Source organism: Sminthopsis crassicaudata, chromosome 5 (genome assembly GCF_048593235.1).
Source record: "Sminthopsis crassicaudata isolate SCR6 chromosome 5, ASM4859323v1, whole genome shotgun sequence".
Taxonomy (NCBI): domain Eukaryota; kingdom Metazoa; phylum Chordata; class Mammalia; order Dasyuromorphia; family Dasyuridae; genus Sminthopsis; species Sminthopsis crassicaudata.
The window spans coordinates 110,900,759-110,925,749 of NC_133621.1; the positions used below are offsets into that span (position 1 = coordinate 110,900,759).

General features: G+C 41.0%; 1 protein-coding gene across 1 annotated transcript in view; it reads left to right on the forward strand.

Moving 5' to 3' along the window:
• Positions 1-24,991, forward strand: part of PLXNA4 (plexin A4) — a 627,987-nt gene that overhangs the window by 501,448 nt on the left and 101,548 nt on the right. Inside the window, exon 10 of the mRNA XM_074269561.1 lies at positions 14,258-14,458. Within this exon, the coding sequence (XP_074125662.1) occupies positions 14,258-14,458 (201 nt within the window). The remainder of the gene's footprint in view (positions 1-14,257; positions 14,459-24,991) is intronic.

A 24,991-nucleotide genomic window follows, 5' to 3' on the forward strand; every position in this document is an offset into this window, starting at 1 on the left:
TGGATTACAATGAGAAATGCACTTTTTGCTTTCTTAATAATCATTCTGAAGATCCTGGGGACTAGAGAAGGAAAGAGAAAGAGAAAGTCTGTTATACAAACAAAAAATTAGAAAAATCAGTGTTTTAAAGCATCCCCCCCCCTTTTTAAAGGAAGGAGTAAAGAGATTTTATTTTCTTTTAAACTATGTATGTAGGAATAGGGATAGGGATAGGGTGGGAGTAAGTGGGAGGCCTGTAGAAAGTTAAATATGAATTCCTATATGTAAAAGTCTATTCTAAGATTCCATTGGAGACAAAGAGAAAACAAAAATAAAACAAAAAACCATCAAAAATGAACTTAAACTCTGTAGGAAAACTCTGGTTGGATAACACATTAGATTTCTTGATTCCTGGGTGGGAGGGATTTAAGATGAGTCTGTTGACAAGAGGTTGCAGAATCTCCAGTCCCTAACATCTTTTTAATATTGCTTAGGTACTATATTGTGATAGGGACCTGCGAAGGTCCTCTCTGGTATTAACACTCTAGACATGAATACTTGACTAGACTTTGAGGCTGTTTAGTTCCCCAAAGAGAAAAAAACATTGCTAGAACAGAGATAAAGGGACACTTAAAAAAGAATATATCTAACAGAAGGTATTGTACATAGAACAGTAATATACAAGGAACAAAACGGAGGGAATTATAAATGGAGAAGATGAGAGAAATAATTGAATTATCTACAGATTTCAAAGACTCCCCAAGTATTTAATTATCTTGAAAGAGATTTTCATCTTCCTGCTTTTATCTCTTTGTTTTCTCCTCTTTTCTAGTTGTTAAAGATATATTTGTGTGTGTTTTAAAAAATAAGAGAAAGTAAATAATTGTATGGGGGGTATGTTTGTATATATATACATATATGTATGTTGATATGTGTGTATGTCAACACCTGTCAAGTTCCAGGCACTGTGTTAAGTGTATACACACGTGTATATATGTATGCATATGTGTGTCGAGCATTTATTATCCACCTACTATATGTCAGGCACTCTGTATATGTGTGCATATACAATGTGCACCTATTTGTATTGCATGTTTTTAAAATTAGGAGAAAATAAATAAATGTGTGTATACATATGTGCTTATATTTCAACAAATATTAAACACCTACTATATTCTAGGTACTATGCTAATAGCATATGTATAAGTACACATATAGATATATACACGTGTATATAATATGCACATCTACATATATAGTGTGCATATTTATAAATTCTCACATATGTATACACAAACCTTTTTGAAGATCTGGCTGCAGATATAAGGATAATGTAAAGGAAAGTGGGAGGTTTGTACCTGATAAATTAAGGTCAGAGGAGAGGAGGGAGAGAAAACAGAAAAGAATCTACTTCTGCTTCTTAAACTTTAGGCTGATACACCAGGGACTCCTCCGGAATAGTAGCATCTTCTAAGCTTAGAGAGAAAGGAGCATGGAATCTGTGTCAGCATCTGACAGGGAGTAGCTGCTAGAAATTCTGTATCTTAGAGAAGATTGGCTGTTAGAAACCCCCAGAAGGATATTGGGGAAAAACAGGAGAAAGAAACCCAGACAGGAGAAAATGATACAGGTTTAGTACTGATATTGCTGTACTAAAGGGGGTGTATGATTTTATAGACTTTTGGAGATAGTTCCAAATTGTTCTCCAGAATGGCTGGACCAGTTCACCATTCCATCAATGGTAAAAAAAAATCTACTCAGTTTCTTGGGACACCCTGTATAAATGTCAGTTGTTGTTGCTATTTGTTATAGTTCTTATTAGCAAGATGCAATCCCCTTCAGCTGAGCAGGGTGTAATGGGACAGGATTACCGTAGATCAATCACACTTGGGGGAGATAGAAATGTGATGAGTAAATACAAAGAAGGGACCACTGAGGCTGAGGGACATTGCAGGCATATGGAAGGCAGCATGACAATAAATACTAGAATTTTAATCCTGGTACTTTTGTGTCTTCGAACAAGTTATATTATCTCTGTAGGCTTCAGTTTCATTATCTTTAAAATGAAGAGGTTGGATGCTCTGCTTACTATCCTTTCTTCCAGCTCTGAGTTTAGATCTTTTGATCCCTTCCTTCATTGTGGGCTATCTTGAATTGTTACCACTTTGTCTAGGGTTTTGTCTAATGGGCCTCCTATAAAAGGAGAAATAAATAATGATGAAGCCATATTCCAGATCCACTCCATAGCCACCCATCTGAATTGTTCTGGCTGAGCTTCCTTCCTTCCCCATCCCCGGGGGAGGCTGCTCTCTGGGCATGGGGCACACATAACACCCTGGACAGAGTTCACCAACCCTCCTAGACATCTCGTGGCTCACCTGTTATATGAATGGTCTATAGGTTTTAATTTCCTTCTAATTCCAAGGGAAAGGGATCCACACAGGAACCTTTTATTAGCCATAAATATTGCTGTCAGGTGTCCTTTCATCTGGACCGTGCTTTCTTGCATCCCCTGCAAGGTTTTCATCTTTGTGTCTTCCACTTTCAACACTGGCTTTGTTGACAGCCACAAGAGACGTGAAATTATCTCTTTTTCCCCCTGCATAAAGGATGCATTCAGGTAGAGTTATTGGTCCAGAACAGAGGACTGCTTGATCATTGTTGTTACTATATTAATGATAATTATTCTGGCATAATTATGCTTATTATAAATAGAATGTTCAATAACATATGCCGGTTATAGTAACTGTATTCCAAATTACAAGTGATTTTGTTGTGACTGATGATGAAATTGTAGTAAGGAGTAATTTGACTTCAGCACCAGAAGCTCTGAGGCAGAGGAAAGTGGATAAAGTTAGAAAAGGTCTTTACTCAGGAATGGGCAGCGGTATATCTAGATTGGCCAGATTGATGGAAATGTCACACACTTGTGGGAAAGAAATGGAGGAGAGAGAAAAAGCAGAGAGATCATGATCCGGTGGGGACAAGCCACGATCAAGATGTTCTCCCAATTTTATCAGTAAGGGAAATGTAAACTCAGAATGAAAGGCAGAAACAAGAACAATCTTCCTTCTTTGAGAAAAAGCATAATATGGTAGGAAACATGTAAATGTGCTCAATCCAGAATCCTGATTCTGACATTGACTAGCACTGGGATCATGAGTAAATCATGCATTCTCTCTGATTTTTAATTTCTTCATCTGTAAAATGAGTATGATAGTTACACCACTTACCCTTTGCTTCATTGTTAGAAAAAATAATTTTAGCTTTAATGCGCTATAAAAAATGTGAATTGTTGCTGTTATTATAGCTTTTGGTCAACTTCTCCCTCTGTGCCATCTAGGATCCCCCTCCTTGGACCCACTTCTCACAGAGCAACATCTTAGGGGTGAAGCCCAAACCTCAAAGGGCTTTGGTCTATTCAGATCTGTCTCTCATAACACAAGTCAGTGGTGTGGAGCTTCCCTGGAACTCATAATAATAACAATAATAGTAGTAGTATTGGAGTCCTGAAAAGAGCAATGATTAAATCAGCATGGGGAGCTCCTGGTATTGGAACCTCCTCTACTATTGAAGATCTAACTTATTTATTTTGAATAGAAATGTCCTGGGAAACTTGGGATACATAAGGATTAAGGGGTCTCCCAGGACAAGAGGAATGGTTCCAGAAGATTTCAATTTATATCTTCTTGACCATAGTCTATAAATGTGGTGTATGGGGTTGGAGTAGTCTTGGACTCATAACTCTGAAGCTGGAGGAGATCCGGTCATGTTTTTGGAGGAAGTTCTGTGCTAGGAGCTTGTTGTTGCTGTTCAGTTGTTTCGGTGGTTCGTGACCTCATTTAGGGTTTTCTTGGTGAGAGACTAGAGTTATTTACCATTTTTTCTAAAGTTCATTTTATAGATGGGGAAACTAAGGCAAACAGAGTTACATGACTTGCCCAGTGAAACCCAGCTAGTAATTGTCTGAGGTCAGATTTGAATTCAGGAAGATGAGTCTTCCTGACTCCAGGTGTGGTGCCCTATCCACTGGGCCATCTATCTACCCTATACTTGGAGTACCCTATGTTAATGAGTTTTAAGCAATGTTTCTTAATAATAATGCTGGTGATTTCTAGCATTTGTATAGCCCTTTAGGGCTTATAAAGTGCTTTACAAATATCTTGTTTGATTGTCACAACAATCATAGGAGTCAGATATTATTATTGTTTTCCTTTTCTAAATGAGGAAACTGAGGCAGATTTGCCCACAGTTCCTTAGCTAGTTAGTTTTGGACTCTACATGTGAATCCATGTTTTTTGACACTATTTCCCTAGAGAAAGAATAGCCAGAATATCCTTTTGGGGTGGGGAGTAGGAAGAGCATTTAAAGGGCCCTTTAATATCAGAAATTAGTGTTTTTCATGAAAATTTTCAACAAATATTCTGCAGGGCACCTCTTTAATCCATTATAATGTGGAACAAATATCCTTGTCTGAAAGTCCATCCTTTTATTTAACTAGAATCCCAAAAGTTGTACCCTAAACCCGTTTCCTCTTATTTCCTTTTGAGTAGAAATGAAGCACAGCTCTCTGGTAATCATTTTTAAACTGTTAGGTTATTTTCGAGCCCTCCTCCAGTTTTCCCTTCCCTGGACTAAATATAGCATGTTTCTTTGTCTTTTCTACGAAGTACAGACTTTTTTTTAGATATGTTCATATTCGTTTTCATAACACCCCTAAGAATGAGAGAAGGAAAAAGGAGAAAGATTGTCCTGGCCATTTGTCAGAGAAAACAAGCTAGTGACCTGGTCAGGCCTACATAGCCAGTGACAGATCCACGGATAGAAGGCAGATAAGATGGTTCCCTGGGACCGGGGCACAAGCCATACCTTGAGCCATTCCTTCTTCAGGTTTCATGTATTCCAGGTTAAAGGCCAGAGGCTTCGAGGGGCTCTGTGTCAAGTTAAACCAGCACCCCAAATTCTTCCAATTATTGCTTTAGCAACTTCTGTCTCCCTTTTCCCTCACAGGCCTCCAGGCTTCCTTGTTCTTTCCGGATCCCCTTTCCTTTTCCTTCCCCTCATGGATTTTGTGGTATTTATTTTGGCTCCAGTGTTATCTCTAGTACAAGTGACTTGGTTTCTTTTGTGTGTCCTTTGCTTTATTAAGAGAGTGAGAAGTACAATTAGCCTGAGTCCATGCTGGCTTGGCCAGGAGTCTGCTGTCAGTGACCCCCTTCTCTCTGAATTCAAGTGAACCAACTGTCCCAGACCAGGACCCTTCGGCTAATCTTGAATATCAGAAGAGGGAAAGATGAACTTCTAATTTAATTACATAAACTCTAAAAGTTCCCCTTCCTGCAACCTGGACAAAGTCTACAAACTTTACTATGCTTCAGGAGATAGAAAGATAAGTCAAATACAGCCCCTGTCCTAGGGGAGCTTCAAATCTAGCAGAGGAGATGAGAGAGGCACACAAACAAGTAGTAGTTAGAACATCATAAATGCCCAGAGAGGATCCTGGATAGAGCTGGAAAGAGCTCTACAAACCATTGAGGCAACCCTCCTCATGTTAGATATGTGGATGTAGAGTCTGAGGGAGGGCCTTCAGGAGCTGATAGAGACCTTGCCTTTTTACTCCAGAAGCAAGACTCCTTCCCTTGTCCCACAAAACAGCACAGCATACTAGAGTGTTTCCCAGGAAGGAGAAATTACTTCTATCTAGGAATAGGAGATGAGTATCTGCAGGTTCAGGGAAAGAGACTGAAAGGCTGTGACATTCTGAGTTAGGTGTAAAGTGTGAGGCGAAGCTCATCTGGGAATTGGAAGCAATCATAGTTTGCTTTCTGGAAGCAGAAGACAGAATGAACAGGGTCCAGTTGTTCAACCATCATGCATTTATTAAACACCTTCTGTGTTCCAGGCACATTAAAAATAGAAATACAAAGAATGAAACAGTTCCTATGCTCAAAGAGCTTTTAGCTCTAACAGGGCATGTATATGGGCGTATACAGAAGAAATACAAAGAGAATAAACACAAATAAAGACAGAGGAATTCAATACAAGATTGTTTGGGAGGCAAGGAATTAATAGCTAAAAAAGACTAAGTTTCTTTTTCTTTCTTTTTTTTCTCAAGGTAGTTGGGGTTAAGTGACTTAGAGCTTATAAGTGCTTTGAATGTAGGTCTTCCAGACTCTAGGGCCAGTGTTCTATCCATTGTACTATCCAGCTGCCCCAAGAAAGGGTTTCAGTGGTACAGATCGGAAAGAGTGTAGGATATACAGGTACCATCATATGAGACGAGGCTGGGTAAGTAGATTTAACCCAGATTCGGGAAGGCCTCAGATGCCAATATAAGGAGTTTCAACTTTATTTGGAGAGTAGTAGGGGAGCCATTGATGGCTTATAAATACAAGAGGTATCTTTCAATGTTTATGAAAATTAATCTGATGGTGCTTTGTAGGAGAATCAGAAAAAATAGAAACTGGAAGTTGACAATCCAGACAAGAGTTAAGGAGGAACATAAAGATGTTAGAGACAAAATAATAAGAAGAAAAAGATGGATGCAAGAGAAGAGTATAAGAATGCCCAGCAGTTAATGGAGCCCCTTAGAATTTCTCAGAGGGAACTCCAGAAGCCCTATCTCTAACCTTGGTCCCTCACCTGCTCTTAAGGGGTGAAGGGCAATCTATTATTCTCTTCAGGTATCCCATTATTCTCTCTGGTCTCTGCAAGCTTCCTCTATCCCCATCAATCTCTTGAGCCTTCTTCCCATCATGCCCCTATAAGGTTATAGGCATTTCCCCTCTGTATTATTACTTGTGCTCTCTCTATAAACAGGCAGATCATAGATCACACTAATGGCATTATAAACTTGGGGAACGTGGAGGAAATATATGGGGTATTAAATTTTTTTGTCTTGGGGCATGATGGGACTGGGGAGGCAGGCGTAAATTTGGGAGGAGGGGTCTCCCAGAAGAACTGACACATCTCGGGAGATTGATGGGGCCCAAGATGTCTTTTGGGAGGAACTCCTCTCTCCCTCATTTCCTCAGTCCCCCTACTAGAGCAGCACACCTCCCCTCCATAGATCCCTCCAAGGCCTGTGCTTTTGAAGTTAACTTTGATGTTACAAGGAGGAGAATTAGAGCAGTGGTCAGGTCAACCCGTCAGAGGCTGTAAATCAGGAGGCCCTGGAGCTCGATAAGCCAGCCTGCTCCCCATCCCTGTCCCTGGCCACTGGAGCTCTGGAGGCTGCCTCCGTCTCATGCTAGGACATGCTCTTGGAATTACAGTTCATCACAATTCACTCATCTTTTTTTAATTTCAACTATTTAAATGGACAGCATCGTCCCTTTCTTTAGTATCTTGTGGAATATCACATTTATCTTACAATGTGCCTCCCCACCCCTTTATATACATACACAGACAAATATACCTAAAGTTAATTTTCATCTGCTCTAAATTTTATATCTTATAGGTGCATACTAATTTTAAAGTCTTCTTCTTTATAAAATAAAGCTTCCTTGTAGCCCTAATATTTAGCACCCTGACTACATGGGAGACATTTGGCAGCTGTTTGCAGAGTGGCTTAGGATTATGCAATGATTGGAGTCCTGGAGCCAAGTTCAAATCCTGTCTCAGACTCTTTATAGCTGTGTGGCCCTGGGCACTCCCTCTGCCTGGTTTCCTCATCTATAAAATGAGAATACCAGTAGCCCCTGCCTCTCAAGGGACGTAGCTGTTGTAAGGATCAGATGGAATAATATATAGAGAACACTTCCCAACCCTCAAAGTCTATACAAGTGCTATTTATACTAATGTTAGAGATCCACGAATCTATGACCCTTTTCTAGACCTCAGTTTCCATATTTGTAAAACAAGAATGGTCTAGATCATGAAATTTTTACCTTTTTGTCATGGTTCCTTTTGGAAGTCTGATGAAGCCCTTTCTGTGCTTTGCTTTTTGTGTGTGAAGTAATGGGGATTTAGTGATTTGCCGGTATCATACAGTGTTAAAAGTCTGAGTCTGGATTTGAACTCAGATCCTTCTGACTCCAAGGCCAGTGCTCTATCCATGGTACCATCCAGTTGCCCCTGTGGAGCATTTTTCAAATCACTGGTTGGTTGTCTATCACTGAAGGAAATTCTGCATCTCAGCATTTAGTGAAAATAAAGATGTGTTTTGTTCTGTTTTGTTTTGTTTCTGATCCAAAGTCATAATTCCCCTGAAATCTACCTACAAATTCCAAAGATTGCCAGTTAAAAAACCTCTGGCCTATATGATTCCCAATATCCTTTCCAAATCTAAATCTTTTTCTGTTCGGATGATTTCTGTGAAGTTTCTATCTGGATGAGCCTTTGTGGGTTTAAATCAATTCTGAAATGTGTGGGATGGGACAGTCCACTTCCCCTCCAAGTCTCACTCCCACAGCACCCAGTTCTTGCCAAAGTCCCTTTTAAGATAACTGTTCTCTGCCCTGAAGGAACCCGTGTCCTAAAAAATAGCTTAGATAAGCTAAACCTCTCCAAAGTGGGAGGAACATAAGTCTTAGCTGAATGCTTGGAAGCTTCTAAGGGGACAATTCAGAGAGATGTGTCCTGAAGACAATGAAGTCTTATTTCTATGGTAATCATCATTGAGCCCCAGTCTTATGCTGTGAAAATAATAATAATCCCTTGGATTCCCAAAGTTTGTTGTACTACTTCTTAAAATCCTTTTCTGCCCATATTCCCTGATCCCCACAGTAATAAGTGGGCAGGATGGGCATTTTCCTTGATTTACAAATGAGGAAACTGGTAGAAGAGGTTGAATAATTTGTTCAAACATTAGAACCCGCGTCTCTTAACTCCTGGTTCAATATTCTATCACTGTATTATTTTGCCTTTGAATAAAAGTATAGTAAAATATGGGGAGATTCCTTTGGGATGGCTCCAAACCACCAGGCTGTAGGAAATAGTTGATTCAAGTAGCAGTTTGAACTTTTACCAATGTATTTAAAGAAGCCAGAAATGGGAAGGAAGCTGGTGTTTTCCTGGATCTAACCAGCTTCTACTTAGTGGGGAGGGAAAGGATATTGTGAAAAATCAATGGAGTGAATGGAGGGAATAATAAATATCATTATTATTACAATAGCATCTGATATGATAGCTGCCTGAATTCTTCATGACTGAAAGCCAGAAATCAGGGAAAAAACTTCAGGGCAAAATAAGAGCATTTTTTAAGAAGAAGAGGGACAGAATGGGAATCGAGTCTAATGACCCTGTTCCATTTGGATTTGGAGGATTCAGGGTAGACTGAGAGAGATGTTAGGATCACAATTTTACAACTGGATGGTACCTCGAAGGTCAAGTAATCCAATTCCTCCATTTTGCAAATATAATACATATATAGTATATAAATATTATTTCTATTTATACATATAGCTCTGAGTCTTCTGAGACTTAGAGGTCATATAGAAAGTAAATGTGAAAGGTAGAATTGAAACCCATGTCTTTATTCTAATTCCAAACTGATCCTCAGCAAGAGGGACTTAAAAAGTGATGGCAAAGAAGGTATAAAGACAGGAGATAGGAGGCTGAGACTAAATGTCAAGGCTCAAAAGCAATGTTTGCTGAAAGAAAGGCAGGGGAGGAAAACTCTGAAAGAAGATGGACAACCTGAAAAATTAAGAGAATGGAAAAGTGGAGGCCAAAGGGCTTACTTTTCAGATGAGGAAATTGAGGCAAAGAGGATTAAGTGGCTTGTCCAGGGTCACACAACTAACAATTATCTGAGACCAGATCTGAACTCAGCAGAGTTCTATCTTCTCAGCCAGCTAACTGTCCTGCAGAAGTTGATGACAAAAGATCAGTTCCTTTGGAAGCACATCAGGCTTGCTTGTACACATGACTTTGATCCTGAAGATTCAGAGTGGGACAGGTCCAGATTCTGGGAAGGTGGGGTGGCTGGGTGATGGAAATGGCCCCTTCGTGCCTTATTGCCTTAGAAGAGGTTGCCATTTTACATTTCAATTAAGAGCTGCACAGGGGTCAATCTACTGCACCAGCAGAAGAGAATCTACCCAGCCCAGCCTCTACCACATCAATTATTATTAATGAACTTCCTCTCAGAGCAGCCAACCTTTTTATATGCAAACTAAGCCTTTATGGGGCCAGTGGCAATCAGGCTCATTAATGGACTCATCTTAAGCCATGGAAGGATGTAATGGAAGGTGAGAGGAGAAATGGAGGCTGACACATCTCTCCTGAGGGTTTGCCTCTCCACCTCTCCTGGACTGTATCCAGCTAAGCCCCCAGGCTCAGGGGCCGCCCACCATAAGCTTAACAGCTTCCCAGACTCAGCAAGTTCTTCCCTAGGGTGAGAAAAGTCCAGCCTTACCTCACTTTGTTGAAGATTTGCTACCCTCTAGAAATGTGCTTCCTAGCTCAAAGAGCATTATATAGTAATGGCATTGCCTAATTCCCCAAAGTTAGGGTCAGAATTCCTGATGATCTTGAACTATATACCTCAGTTTCTCTTCTGTGAAACATGGTAGAATCCAATGGGCCTGCCAGCAGATTCTTAGAAAGCAGCTTCACATATTTGATGCCTCCCTCCTTTCTCCCTCATTCCTTTCCTTCCTTCCTTCCTTCCTTCCTTCCTTCCTTCCTTCCTTCCTTCCTTCCTTCCTTTCTTCCTTCCTTCCTTCCTTCCTTCCTTCCTTCCTTCCTTCCTTCCTTCCTTCCTTCCTTTCTTCCTTCCTTCCTTCCTTCCTTCCTTTCTTCCTTCCTTCCTTCCCTCCCTCCTTTCTTCCTTCCTTCCTTCCTTCCTTCCTTCCTTCCTTCCTTCCTTCCTTCCTTCCTTCCTTCCTTCCTTCCTTCCTTCCTTCCTTCCTTCCTTTCCTTCCTTCCTCCCTTCTTTTCTTCCTTCTTTCTTCCCTTCTTCCTTACTCCCTCTTCATTCTTTCCTCTCTTCCTTCTTTCCTACCTTCTCTTTCTTTCTTTTCTTCCTTCTTTCATTACTTCTTTTCCTTTCTTTCTTGCCTTTCTTCCTTCCTTCTATTCTTTCCATTTCCCTCTCTTGCTATTTCAAATTTAATATGTTCAATTTGCATCATCTTTTCTACACAATATTTGCTTTATGACCTGATTCCTTCATTTCTGTTAGTGTTCCCATTACTTTTCTTGGTCAGTCATGCTCAAAACTAATATTCGTTGTTGACTCCTTCGTTTTTCTACCTTTCCATCCCCACATACACAACAATCAAATGCCAAATTCTTTAGTTTTTTTCCTTTTGCATTTTCATTGCCCTTTCTCTAATTCAGGCCCTCATTAGTTTTCCCTGGACTGAAACAGCCTCCTACCTGTCTTTGCTAGCCCCAGGCTTCCCTTGCACCTCCAATTCATTCTCTACATTATTGAAAGATTAACCTTATTCTTAATACACAGCTATGATCATCATACTCCATGGCTCACAACCCTCCAATGACTCTCCATTGCCTACTAAAGTCAGTGAGAGAGACTGGCAGCCAAAGCATCCCACAAAGTGGCCCCAAACTCCTATTCAAGTCCTCTTTCTCCTTCAGGTACTTTATTCTGAAGCCAAATTGGAATCCTCTCTTTTCTATCTTTCTACCAGCTGTCCTCTATGCCCTCTCTCTCTATTATCTCCCATCTATTGAAATCCTACCTGTCCTTCAAGACTCAGCTCAGATATCGCCTCTTCCAAGCAGCTGTCCATGGTCCCTTGTCCATGTCTCCAGCAAAGTAATTCCCCATTCTCACAAACCATTATAGTAAACATGGTGACTAGTGATGGAGTGGGAATGAGGGAGAAGAGGGGCATGGACAATGGGCATTACATTACACAGAGGCTAAACACTTCAGAAAAAGTATCACACAGAATGGACACACCTCTGTGTTTTTCAATAGCTCAGGTGCCATGGAGCGACTATTAGAATGAGAGACCGACAGACAGAGACAGAGAGACCGGCTTTACAACCGGAATGTTGGGGCTGAAGCCGTGTATGTAATCACCCCCCTTTCTTTTCCTGCTGGTCTTTCCAGCTCCTGCGGCTCCTCTTTATCTCATCCTCGGATAATGGCATGTGCAGCCTGGAGGGATCAGACGTCTCAGAGGGGAGATTAGTTTAATGGAACTGTGGATCTCCCCCTTCAGCAAGCTTGCTCTGCTTGGCGGCTTGCAGATAGATCTCTCAGTTGGTGCACTTGTTCCTATGTATGTTCATGTTCTTTCTGTCACCCCTCTTCTCCTCCCCCTCTTCCTCTCCCTTTCTCTATCTCTGTTTCTTTCTCTCTCTCTCTATATATATCTGTCTGTCTCTCTTTCTCTATCTACCCCTTTCCTCTCCTTCTCTTCTTCCTCTTTTCCTCTCCTCTCCTTCTCTTTTTTCTCCTTCTCTTCTATTCCCCTTTCTTCCCCTCCTTCTTTTTCTCCATCTCCTTTACACCAAATCTACTTTTCCTCCTTACTTCTTCTATGCTTAGAAAAGCCAGAGAAGAATGAGACCTGGAGGATAGCACAGCACTTGTCATTGGGAGGTATTCCTATGTGGACTGAATCAATTGATTTAAGCAAGGGGGTTTTAACTTGAAGTCTGTAATTTTTTGTTTATTTTTATATTTTGGTAGTATTGGTTTCCTTTATCAGGAAATCAGTAATGATATTTTAAGTACCTACTGTGTGCTGAGTCCAATGCTAAGTGCCACTGATAGATACAAAGCAAAGTAACAAGGAGCTCCTGTTCCAGCAAAGCTCACAATCCAATGGAGAGGAGGACATGTTAATAACTACAAACAGCCATGGCAGCGTAAATTAGCAATAATCCATAGAGGGAGTGCACTAGAATTGTGGAGGATAAAAGTGTATCTGGGATTTGTAGAAATTCTCTTTTATTTTATGTCTTAAAAATATGATTCTGAGAAGGAATCTATACTGTCAAAAGGGTCTAGGCCACAAAAAAATGATTAAAAACTCCTAGTTTGGGCTCACCTTGCAAGAAGTGAGGGAAATAGTGCATTCTGGGACTGTTCCAGTCCTTCTTTACCTTTTACCCCTGCCAGCCTCTCACAATTGACTTTCTTCCTGACCTACCCTTTCGAGGGGAAGCAGAGAACAAGCAGGAGCTAGTGGTGGGTCTATGGGGAAATGGTAATTCTTCCCCCTGGCCTACATACCTGTCAAGTGTCTGAGCATCCTTAGGGATAAGACCCTATGTAAATAATTCTAAGTCTCTCAGGATTTTGATTGCTAATATGGCCAGGAGCCATCATTCTTGGTGTGCCTAGCAGAGAGCCCTGGAGGGTGGCAGTCCAGGGGACAGGACAAAATGGCATGGTGTGATTTATGCCCCTCAGATGTTATTCCGGCAAAGTTATTAAAATCCTCTCTCCTTCCAAAGCACCTCTACCTCCCCTGAGAAAAGAATGCTAGGCACATGCGCATGCTCAGCAGAGCTCCAGGAATACTAATCTATTTTTCCAAAAAGGACTCTGAAATACAGAAAACAGAGTTTTTATGGCCTCTCACAGCAACCCTTCACACTATATCCTAAAGTCTCCATACTGTTCACCCTTTATGTCCCTGGCCAGGGCTTTATAAAGCAGTGACTACCACACACAGTCTTATTCCATTCATCCCTGCAATCACATCTTGTTCCCACCAAGTATGTGATATATATATATATATCCAGAAAGGCATAAGATATGGTAGAAGGAGTACTTTCTCTGCAATCAGAGAACCTGGGTTCAAATCTTAACTCTACTGTTTATTATCTCAGTGACCGAGCCAAGTCAATTAATAATTTCTTTGGGCTTCACTTACTCATCTGAAAGGAAGGAGTTGAACCCAATGGAATCTTTGATGTCTAAAGCTATGATTCTCTGATCTTAATATGTGTATTTCCTCTTTTATCTTTCCCTTGCTCTGGTGTTTGCTCTCACTCTTGCTCTTTTTTGCTTTCTTTCTTTTTCTGTTTTTCTCTTCCTCCTGTTGTCTTTCTTGTATGTCTGTCTTTTTCTGTCTCTCTGTCTCTATCTTTGTGTGTCCCTGTCTCTTTCTCTGTGTTTTGGTTTTTGTGTCTTTTTTTCTCTGTGAATAGATTAATGGTCAAGTAACTGAATGGATCCCATTTCTTCACCTGTTAAGTAACAGAACAAGATGATCTCCTTGTCTCTAGATGTCCAGTCTCTAGGAGAAACATAGTAGGGACCGGGGCTATGGGGGCAAGGAGAGAAGGGGCTTTCTTTCATGTTTAACATTAGTTCCCCACTGATCTCCTTTCTCTCTGCTCTCAGGATTGCCCTCAGCTGCTGCAAGTGGACAAGATCCTGGTGCCAGTGGAAGTGATCAAACCGATTACCCTGAAAGCCAAGAACCTGCCCCAACCACAGTCAGGTCAGCGGGGCTACGAGTGCATCCTCAACATCCAGGGCACTGAGCAAAGAGTCCCTGCCCTGCGCTTCAACAGCTCCAGTGTGCAGTGCCAGAACACCTCCGTGAGTGCTACACCTGCTTCTGTCCTTCCCCTGCCTCAGGCCCAGAACCACCTTTCTATTGTCCCTCTTTTCTGGAAGGATTTAATGGAACCCCCCTCTTCTCCATGGCTCCATTCACACACACACACACACACACACACACACACACACACACACACACGACAGAGAAAGAAACAAGAGAGAAAGACAGAGACAGAGATACAGAGAAAGAGAGAGAGACAGACAGACAGAGAGAGACAGAGAGAGAGACAGAGACAGAGAGAGACAGAGAGAGAGACAGAGAGAGACAGAGAGAGAGAGACAGAGAGAGACAGAGAGAGAGAAATAGAGAGAGAGAGAGACAGAGAGAGAGAAAGAGACAGAGAGAGAGAAAGAGAGAGAGAGAGAGAGAAAGAGAGAGGAGAGAGAGAGAGAGAGAGAGAGAGAGAGAGAGAGAGAGAGAGAGAGAGAGAGAGAGAGAGAGAGAGAGAGAAGGACAGAGGGAAAGAGGAGAAGGAGGGAGGGAGGGAAGGAGGGAGATGGCTCCATTCAAAATAATGTCTATTGTTATGACAAGAATATTCTAAATGAGGTAGGGGCTGAGGCAAAAGAGGAAGGAAGGAAGCCCTAGAATTTATCGCCAGAGCCACAGAGCCTATAAATGTACAAATGATTTTACTATAACTGTGACTGGACTCCCAGGAGAGCTATTATCGTTGTCCTCCCTGTACCAAGCATATGGAGGCCATTGCTTGCACCTTCCTGAAGTTCATCATTTCTCTTTCCCACTCACCTGGATGGGTTAGCAGATGCTTTTAAGGAAGCCAGGGCTGAGAGCAGCAGTCCTTTGCAAGGCAGCTCACAAGACCTGCACACAGATCAAAAAGAACATTTCCCCAAAGCCATAGACTACATCCCCAGGTTGGGCCGGCCCTCCCTTCACCACAAGGAGCACCACGTGAAAACCACCCTGAGGAGGATGAACCTCCTCAGAAGTCAAATGAACCACAGGAGGGACCACAGGCAAAGCGGCAGTGAGGTGGGCAGTGATCTAGTCATGTCCCGCTCTCCATGGTCCTATTTGGGGTTTTCTTGGCAAAGATACCAGAGCAGTTTGCCAATTCCTTCTGTAGCTCATTTGATGGATAAGGAAACTGAGGCAAACAGGGTTAAATAACTTGCTCAGGTTCACGTACTGTCCGAAGTGTGTCTGAAGACAAATTTGAACTCATGAAGATGACCCTCCCTGATTCCAGGCCCAGTGCTTTATCCAGAGTCAGAGTGACTCAAGTTCAAATTGAACCCCAGACACTTCCTAGTTATCTCACCTTAAGTAAGTCACTTAATTTCTGTTCATCTCCAGGTTTTTTTTTTCATCTGTAAAAGGGGGTAATAACACTTGCCTCCTGATTTTTAGAAGAATGAAAAAGAGATAATATCTTCAAAATTCTTTGTAACCCTCAAAGTACTACACATATGTTAGCTCTTATTATTTAGAACTTAAAGAGTCTTTTCAGATCATCAAGTTCCATCTCCTCATTTCCCAGATGAGGAAACCGGGATCCAGGGAGGTAACTTACCCAGTATCACACATAAAGTAACAAAGATTGAGATAATCATACCAAACACTTCATTTGGGTTTGGAGGATTTGAATTCACATCCTGGTGACTATCTTTGAAACATGAGCTTCCCAGGGCCTCAGTTTCCTCATTTGTAACATGAAAGACTTTAGAGCACCAGTTCTGGAATCCTGCCAGAGAATTGTTAGCCCTCAAGATTCATAATGGAACATACCTTTCTTGGACTTGATCAATGCAAAAATGATTTTTTTTGTTTATATATATTTGTTACAGAATTTTGTTATTCTTTTTTTAAAACTCAATTTGAGGGAGGGAGAAAAGAATAAATACTTATTAATTGGCAAAAATAACATTAAATTTTAAAAAATGAAATGGGGATGTTGGACGAGGTCTTGAAAATCAATTCAAGTTTGAAATCAGTGCTTCTAATGACTTCTCTTAGACACATACCTTTTATTTGTGAACTGAAGGAAAAGGGGGATGAACAAAATGACCACCCCATCCATTTTAGCTCAATCTGACCTACTCCTTCTGTGTGAATCACAGGGTCATTGCTAGAAAAGCACTTTATAAATCTGTCCAGAGTTATACAGATGTGTTTAATTACTGTTAGTATTATGGTTACCATGGTGGTATACAGAAGGACCAGCACAATTATCCACCAGCTTTTCTACGGGGTAATCTCCTAGACTTCTGTCCACGGACTGCATCAGGTATCCCTTCCTTAGTTATTTAGGCATCCTCACTCCTGTCTATCTGGCTCCTTCACGTCTAGCTTTTGACCTTCTTATCTGCCAACAAACCTCACAATCTCTCCGTTTCTCCTCATGTGTTTCCTTCCATCATGTAACACCAAGTGCTCAAGGAAAGAAAGATATTAGACACGTAGCCATTCCCCCATCTGTCACTGGCTATCTGATTGGAAGGATCACAGAGACGAGGTTTGGGGTGTTAAGAAGAACTGGGGATTTGTTAGATGATAGAATTAATAGAAATTTCACAGAGTTATTGATGAAAAGCAAAGAAAGAAACTGAGGCACACCTAGGGAAAGTGACACAGGATCATGCAGCAGGTGGGGTTCTGAGCCAAGAAATGATCTTACAAACTTTTAACACTACACAAACCAACGAACACATTTCTCTGGTTCTCTATTCTCTCTTGCTGGCTAAATATATAGTCCTGCAAAAATTTTGAAAACAGAGAATATTAGACACTGCTCATGTCCCTGATAAGCCCTGAGGCCCTGTGGAAGAGATTTGCCTAATAACTACCTCCCCAGCCACAAAATCCCAAGTGGGGAGAGAAAAGCCTAGAGAGCATTCAGCCTTCAAGACTGTTAAGCACAGATCCTTATTTTATTTTTATGATAAATCCAATATCTGTATACATATTTATGCAGTTATCATGCTGTACAAGAAAAATCAGATCAAAAAGGAAAAAAATGAGAAAGAAAACAAAATGCAAGTAAATAACAACAAAGTGAAAATGCTATGTTATGATCCACACTCAGATCATTGGACATGGTCTCAATCATCTCATTGTTAAAAAGAGCCCAGAATTGATCATTGTATAATCTTTTTGTTGCTGTGTACATGGATCTTTATTTTCTTAGGGACCTAAACACCCTAAGGTTAATTTTTCTAAACACTTATCAAAGGTTCAAGGCTGAAGCTATGGAGAGAGTAGAAAGTCTGAGTTCTTATGTCAACTCCTCTATCAGGTGTTCTTCAGACATGAACAAATCTCTCCTGAACCACTGTTAGAAATAACAATAATGACTAAGATTCTGAAAAAATGTATATATTATTTAGACAATTTTATTTGTACCAGCCCTTTAAGGTATTATTATTCCCATTTTACAGATAAAATGAGTCCCATGCATTGTGAGTGACTGAGGCAGGATTTGAATCTACATTCCTGAGTCTATCACATTTGCCAATTTTATGCCCCTTTCATGTGTGAGGATGAGACCTTTAAGTGCCGTATTCTTCATACTACATTAACCATTCCATACATAGTAGAGCAGGAGTATGATTTTTAGCAAGTGACTTAATCAAAAGGCTTGAATTATTTGCATTTTCTAAGAAGGCTAGTAAAGGTAGTATGGCTTAACAATCAGCTCACCAGGAAAAAATGTATATAGAGTAGGCTTTCAAATTTGACCTACATTATTAACATTTTCTCCATCATTTCATTAATACTAGTGATGATGAGACTTTTGTAAATGCCATGTTCTTCATATGACATAGATGCTACTAGTATATTAGTAGTATGATTCTTGTTAAATCACTTAGTCCCAAAGGCTTAGATTATTTGCATCTTGTAAGAAGGCTAATAACAGTGGTGTGGCTTACAATCAGCTCTCCAGGGGAAAAATATACATAGGTTACACTTTTAAATTTAATCTGTTACTAATGTTTTATCCATCATTTTCTTAAGTCTAGACAATTAAGAAAACAATAAATCAAGCCCTGATGTGTAATCTTGCTGATTTCCAAGATGTAAATGTTCACATTTAAATTTAACAATCAGCAATAGGCTGATAGAAGCCGAGTACAGCATACCCTGCAAGAGATCACGGTGAATCTACGATTATTTTGTGGAACCTTCAACTTTTGCGCAGGGTTTTAAATATCAAGGGCATGCATTTATTTCCAATGCCAGTGCTATTTCCCACAGACGAATGAAATAATGGAAAGGATTCTGGATGGATTCTAATTCTAGTTCAGCCCCCGGCTAGCTGTGTGATCTTGGACAAATCACTTCATTTCTCTGGATTTCTGCCCCGTTCATCTATAAAATGATGATATTTGCTGGGGTAATCACTAAGTTTCTTCCACCTCCGAATTCTTTGAATGAGCCTTCCTGTTATCACTAAGGAAATCATAATATGATAGTGAAAGAATGTAATAACAACAACAGTAATAATGAGTCATACAAGAGTTAAGACTCATCGTTTGCTATGATTTCCTCTGCGGGCTTGGGTCTACTCAGGTGTGCACAGGTGTTGCAGGTATGTTATCCCCAGGCTTAGAAAGGAGACAGCTGTGGCTCACATGGGTACAACTGTGGCCATTTTTCATTTCCGGAGATCTAAGAGCTGTGGGTAATGAAAAGTCTCCCATGGAGGAACTTTTCATCTGGGGATGGATGCTATGACACAATACAAAATCCTTCTCCTGTTCATAGATGGAGAATCAGTCAAGAAGGTGATCAAGTCAGTTAACATTTATGAAATGCCTGCTATGTCCAGGAGCTGTCCTAGGCTCTCCAGATGCAAAGAAAGGAAAATAGAGGAGACAACATACAAAGTCTGTCCAGCTAAGTTATGGATTTTGCAAAGATATTATGGCAAAGAGAGTTAACTCACACAGCTAGTCTGCATGTATCCAGTATCCAGGGCTTGCACTCCTACCCTTACTATACCATACTACACGGATATAGGATGTAGTTACAAGCATTTTTCCCTCAGAACCTCTGCTTACCCACAGGTAAAGGTCACAGATAACCTGGTCGCTTCCCTGCCCTTTAGGGCTACCGTACCAGGAATGGTACTTCTGCTACCTGTTCTGTGAGGCTACTATTTCTCAGATTTTAGAATTTACTCTCCTGATTTTTATTTTATCAAGAGTTTAGAGATTTTTTTGAGGGAGTTGGGAACTGGAAGGTAAAAAAATGAAGAGTCTGAGGGGAGAAATCAAAGGGGGGAAGGACTCAAAGGAAATTCTGGTGGAGGTCTTCCCACCCAAGGTCATACATAGATTAAGCCATCCAGAGGCCCAATCCCCGGCGCACCTGACCTTGATTGAGATGCTTAACCCCCTAGTTCCTGAGGTCTCAGAGGAGCTGTAACAGCCTCCTTAGCTTGGGGAGGGGGGTTGTTCAATTAACTGTCCAATGATTGCAAAGAGCTATATAAATGCTAAGTGGTCTGTAAGGGATGCAGGGAGGGGGATTGGAGGCAGGGTGAGAAGGTGAGGGGCCTCCCAGCTGTCAAAGAGATCCGGAGCCCTGAGTTGGGGAGACAGCAAAGGGACTGGGACATCCATAGAAGAAAGAAAATGTTCCCCAGGAAAAGAACTTAACTGGAGAATGAGATGGAGCACTTGGGGGCTAATTAGCTTATCTCAGTGTATTTTTACAGCCACTGCTCCTGAATGAGGAGGGGAGGGGAACTTTCTCTTCTTGTTCCTTGAAAAGAATATATATCTATTTATATATCTAGATATATCTAGATATATATAGATATAGATATAGATATATAAACACATAACTATACATATGGTTATATACATATAGTATACATATAACTATGTATGGTTATGCATATGTGTACATATATGTGTATATGCATGTATATATATATTCATATGCACTTTTCTTATTGTTCTGTCTTTTTTTAGTCATGTCCAATCCTGTGAATCTATTTGGGATTTTCTTAGCAAAGCTATAAAGGCAAATAGGGTTAAATCACACAGCTAGTAAGTGTTTGAGGATGAATTTTAACTCAGGAAGATGAATCTTCCTAACTCCAGGTCTATACCTTGTGTCCCCTAGCTGCTCTTAAAAACATGCATACATGCATTATATATGTGCACATATATAATGAGAGATATAGATAAAATGTATTATATATATTACATACACACATATACACACGTAGGCATATCTGTATGTATTATATATGACCATATAATAGTATTGCAGATAGTATTCATGTTTATATGGATATTTGCCCCATTGCAACTTTCTGAAATAAAAAATAAGTATGCCATTTTACAGTTGAGAAAGCTCAGTCCCAGAGAGCTAAATTACTTGTCCGGGGTCACAGAGTAGTAAATATCAGAGTTTATATTGAAATCCTTATATCTTGACTCAAAATCCTGCATCCCCCCTCCTACCCCACAGTACACTTTTGCATGTTATTTTTGCTTGTATATTGGTGTCTGTGAGCTTGCCTGCAAACGCACTCACATCCCCTTCTGCCTCCCTTATTGTATGTACCAATTGACGGAATCTCTGTGCCTCGATGCCCATTTTGCTCTCTCCTCCAGCAATGCTTCCACTTTGTCAGGTTCATGACCCAGAATTAGCAACGGGTTTCCAAGCCTGACTTGGCCATCAATGTAGTAAGTGCCCTGCAGAAGTGTGTCAGAATCAATAGAAACTGGAGCCACTAAATGGGGTCTAAAAATCCCAGCGGGATCTATAATGACTTAGAAAACTGAATTTTAACATTGTCAATGTTCTGTTGTATTTTTACTTATTTTGTTAAATGCTTTCCATTAACATTTTAATCTGGTTCAGGTGCACTTGGGAGTTGAATGCCTTTGTCCTAGACACTTCCCATAATCAGGGCAGTCTTTTAAGTCATAACCAAGCAGATTCAATTTGGACCAAAGCTAGGCCAGTCCACCCCAGCTAACCACTAAGCTGGGATAGCAGGAATAAGTAAGCTGTATGTGCTGTCAGAATATGGACAGAAGAAAATTACTCCTCCATCTCCCACCTTTCCTTAGGTTCTTAAGAGAAGAATGAAAGCAAGAATTTAATAATTATTTTCTGATCACTGGTATTCTATCATGTGAAGGTTATTACTAATTGTGCTGTAAAACATCTGTAGCTGATGGGCTCCGTAGGTTAGATCATAGTACATATCACCTTGCAAATAGTAGGTGCTCAATAAGTGTTTTCTGCATGAAATAGACTTAACTGGCACAGATGAAGCTAAAACAATGGCATCCCTAACAACCCATCAATCGGTAAACAAATCTTTATTAATTACAAACTGTGTGTCACATGCTACATAGGAGGTACTGGTGATAAAAATAAAAAAGAATTAAATAATTCTTATTTTTAGGTAGCTTTATGAAAAAAGAATAAATTCAATTAAAGGTAATTCAGTACAAGGTAGGGCAAGGGTACCAGCTGAAAGGCAGTGTACTAGTGGGTGAGGTGATAGTGGGTGAAGAAGGAAAGGCTTCATGTAGAAAGTGATTCATGACTCAATTTTTGAGGGAAGAAAAGAGTTCTGTGAGGGAGGAGTGAGGAGAGAATGAGTTCCAGGCAGAGGAGATGGCCAGTGCAAAGACAGGTTCCTGTGACCATCCGTCAAGCCTGCGTCAGCCTGGACAGTGTTGCAAAGCCTATCCTTCTATAATTATTTTCAGAGATTTCAGAGATTTTCAGAGATCAACTCAGATCCAGAAAATCTCCCCTGCTGGCCATCCTTCTCTAATTTCCATGATGCTTTAACTCAGTGTTGTGGATGAGAAGGATGCTGTCCTACAAAACCTGCCCCCTGGGCTGCTTTTCCAGGAGGGAGAGGTTTCTGTTAAGCCATCCCACGTGTTTGAGCAGAGTCTCCCTCTCAACTGATGGTGCTCATTTCTAAGATGCTCGACCAGGGTTGGAGATGTCGATCTGTGATTGAGGGACTCCTCTTCCTCAGAAGAACAGCCACGGACTCATTTGTCCCCCAGTCTGGGGACCAGACTGTGCTATCCATCCTCTCTCCCTTTGTCTCATCTCAGCCGCCTATGGCGGGGATTGTCTGTCTGAATAATGAGAAAATCACCAGGTAGGCTTTGGAGTTGCTGCCCGGGGCAGACTCCTGGATTCCCCCCTGCCCAATCTTGTTCTCTAGGGCTCTGGGGGAAGGCTCCTCAGAATTCTAATCAGAGGCTTGACTGATGGTCACAGTGACACAGGGTCCTGATACCCCTCTCCTGTCACTGGGTAACCTCCCACAGGAAGTAATCTCTTTCCTTTCAGGAGCATAAGAATAGGTCCTGGTCCCAGCTGGGGTGGGTGGTCAGAGGCAGGAGGGGGAAAGAGTCCGGAGGCTGCAGAAAAGGCCATGTTTTCTGTGCTGAGCAGAAGAGAGGCAAGTGAGCTCATGAAATGTCAGACTAGACCAGAAAAATACATATTCCATTCACAAACACTTTTGGCATCTTGTTTGCTTTCACTTTTATTCCAACATCCTCCTGCTATGTGCCTCAACACAGTCTTTTTTATTTCTTTTCCTGATTTCCATCTCCCCAACTACTTCTTCTTTCCCACACAATTTCTCCATTCCTAGGCCATAGCAATGGCCTTGAGCTAATGATGTCCTGCATGGGGTATGCAGGATATCACCCACCTCTTTGGGGCCTGCCACCCTTGGGATTTATAATTCAAGCAACATCTAACTTCCAGGGGCTCCAAGAGAAGTTTAGCAATATGGCCCAAGAGCATCCATTAGTCAACCAATTTATATGCATTTATTAAGAACCTGCTATGTGCCTGGCACTGTGCTAAGCTCTGGCAGTCACAAAAAATAAATAAAAGATTGTCCCTTCTTGTAAGGACCACACAATCTAATGAAGAAACAAGATGAAAATAACTCTGTACAAACAAGATATAAACAGGATAATTTGGGCATTGTTGATGGAGGGAAGACACTAAGTGTTAAAGGGGATCAAGAAAGCCTTCTCACAGATGGTGAGATTTTAGGTGAGACGTGAAGGAAACCAGGGAAACTTGGATCTAGAGAGGATGAGGTAGAGTATTTAGGAAAATGGGAACAGACCTCCAGATGTGGAACTCATTGGTATGGGACTGGACTCTGTCACGTCTATAACACAAACGTATGCTCATGGACCACAGATGGAAGAGCTTCTGAGGGTCACTCAGGAGCCCCAGATTCCCTCCGCCCAGCCCAGGGCCATGCTACTCAGAGGCAAAAAGGCCCATTCTGATGATAAACAATGGCCTAAATCCCGCTGGGAGATCCCGCTATGTGTTTTTCACATTCCAGGAGGAGCAGGAGCAGTTGAACCTGGACAGGGATTCCTTCTCACCTCCAGGTGGATAAACAGACCCAGAGAAGGCAAATAATTTGCTTACTTCCACCCCTTAAATCAATATTGGAAATGGGCATCTAACTCAGAAAGTGCTGTGTCCCCAATGGTGTTTCCATTGCTTTATCTTTTTGTTCCTAGTTAATTAAGGAATATTTACTCTGTGCTAGGCGCTGTGTTGGGAATATAAGTACAAAGAATGAAAGGATCCTTCCTCATAAGAAGTTTAGATTCTAATGGGGGAAACAAGTATATAAATCTGTACTGCATAAATACAAAGAGAGTAATTGTAAATATCTACAAAGTAGTTAAATATAAGGTAGCTTGGAGGGAGGATACCAGCAGGTAGGGATAAAAAGGAGGGGTTGGCAGAAAAGCTTCTCACAGAAAATGGTATCTGAGCTGCATCTTAAAGAAAGAGAGACTTTATAAGGCGGGGATAAGAAGGGAGTGGATTCCAGCATGAGACATGGCCAGGCCAAAGGCAGAGAGAAATGGGCGATAAAGTAACATATCTGAGGAACAGAGAGAAAGCAAGTTTAGTTAGATTGGACAGTTCATGGGGGACCTGATATCCACCAGAAAAAGAGGAGGAAGAGACATGTCTAATGAGACTCAAAAAGGTAGATTAGGGCTAAGTTGGGTAGGGTTTTATTTATTTTTTATATGCAAAACAGTTTCTTTAATTCTTTTTTACTTTATTTTTTTATTAAAGCTTTTTATTTTCAAAACATATGCATGGATAATTCTTCAACATTCACCCTTGCAAAACCTTGGGTTCCAATTTTTCCCTCCCTTCTTCACCCCCTCCCCTAGATAGCAAGTAGTTCAATAAATGTTAACAAATATTTTTGCACAAGTGGATCCCTTTCTTGGGGAGGGTTTTAAAAGCTAAACAGAGGACTGTTATCCTGGAGGCAATGTGGAGCCCATCAAAGGCATTTGTTGAGTAGAGCAGTGGTTAGATCTGCAGCTAAGAACACCCGGCCTGACTCAGGAAAAATGAGTGCAGATGTGGCCTCAGACCCTCCGTGGACGTGTGGGCAAGCCACTTCACCCTGTCTGCCTCGGTTTCCTCATCTGTAAAATGTGCTGGAAAAGGAAATGGCAAAACCACTCTAGTATCTT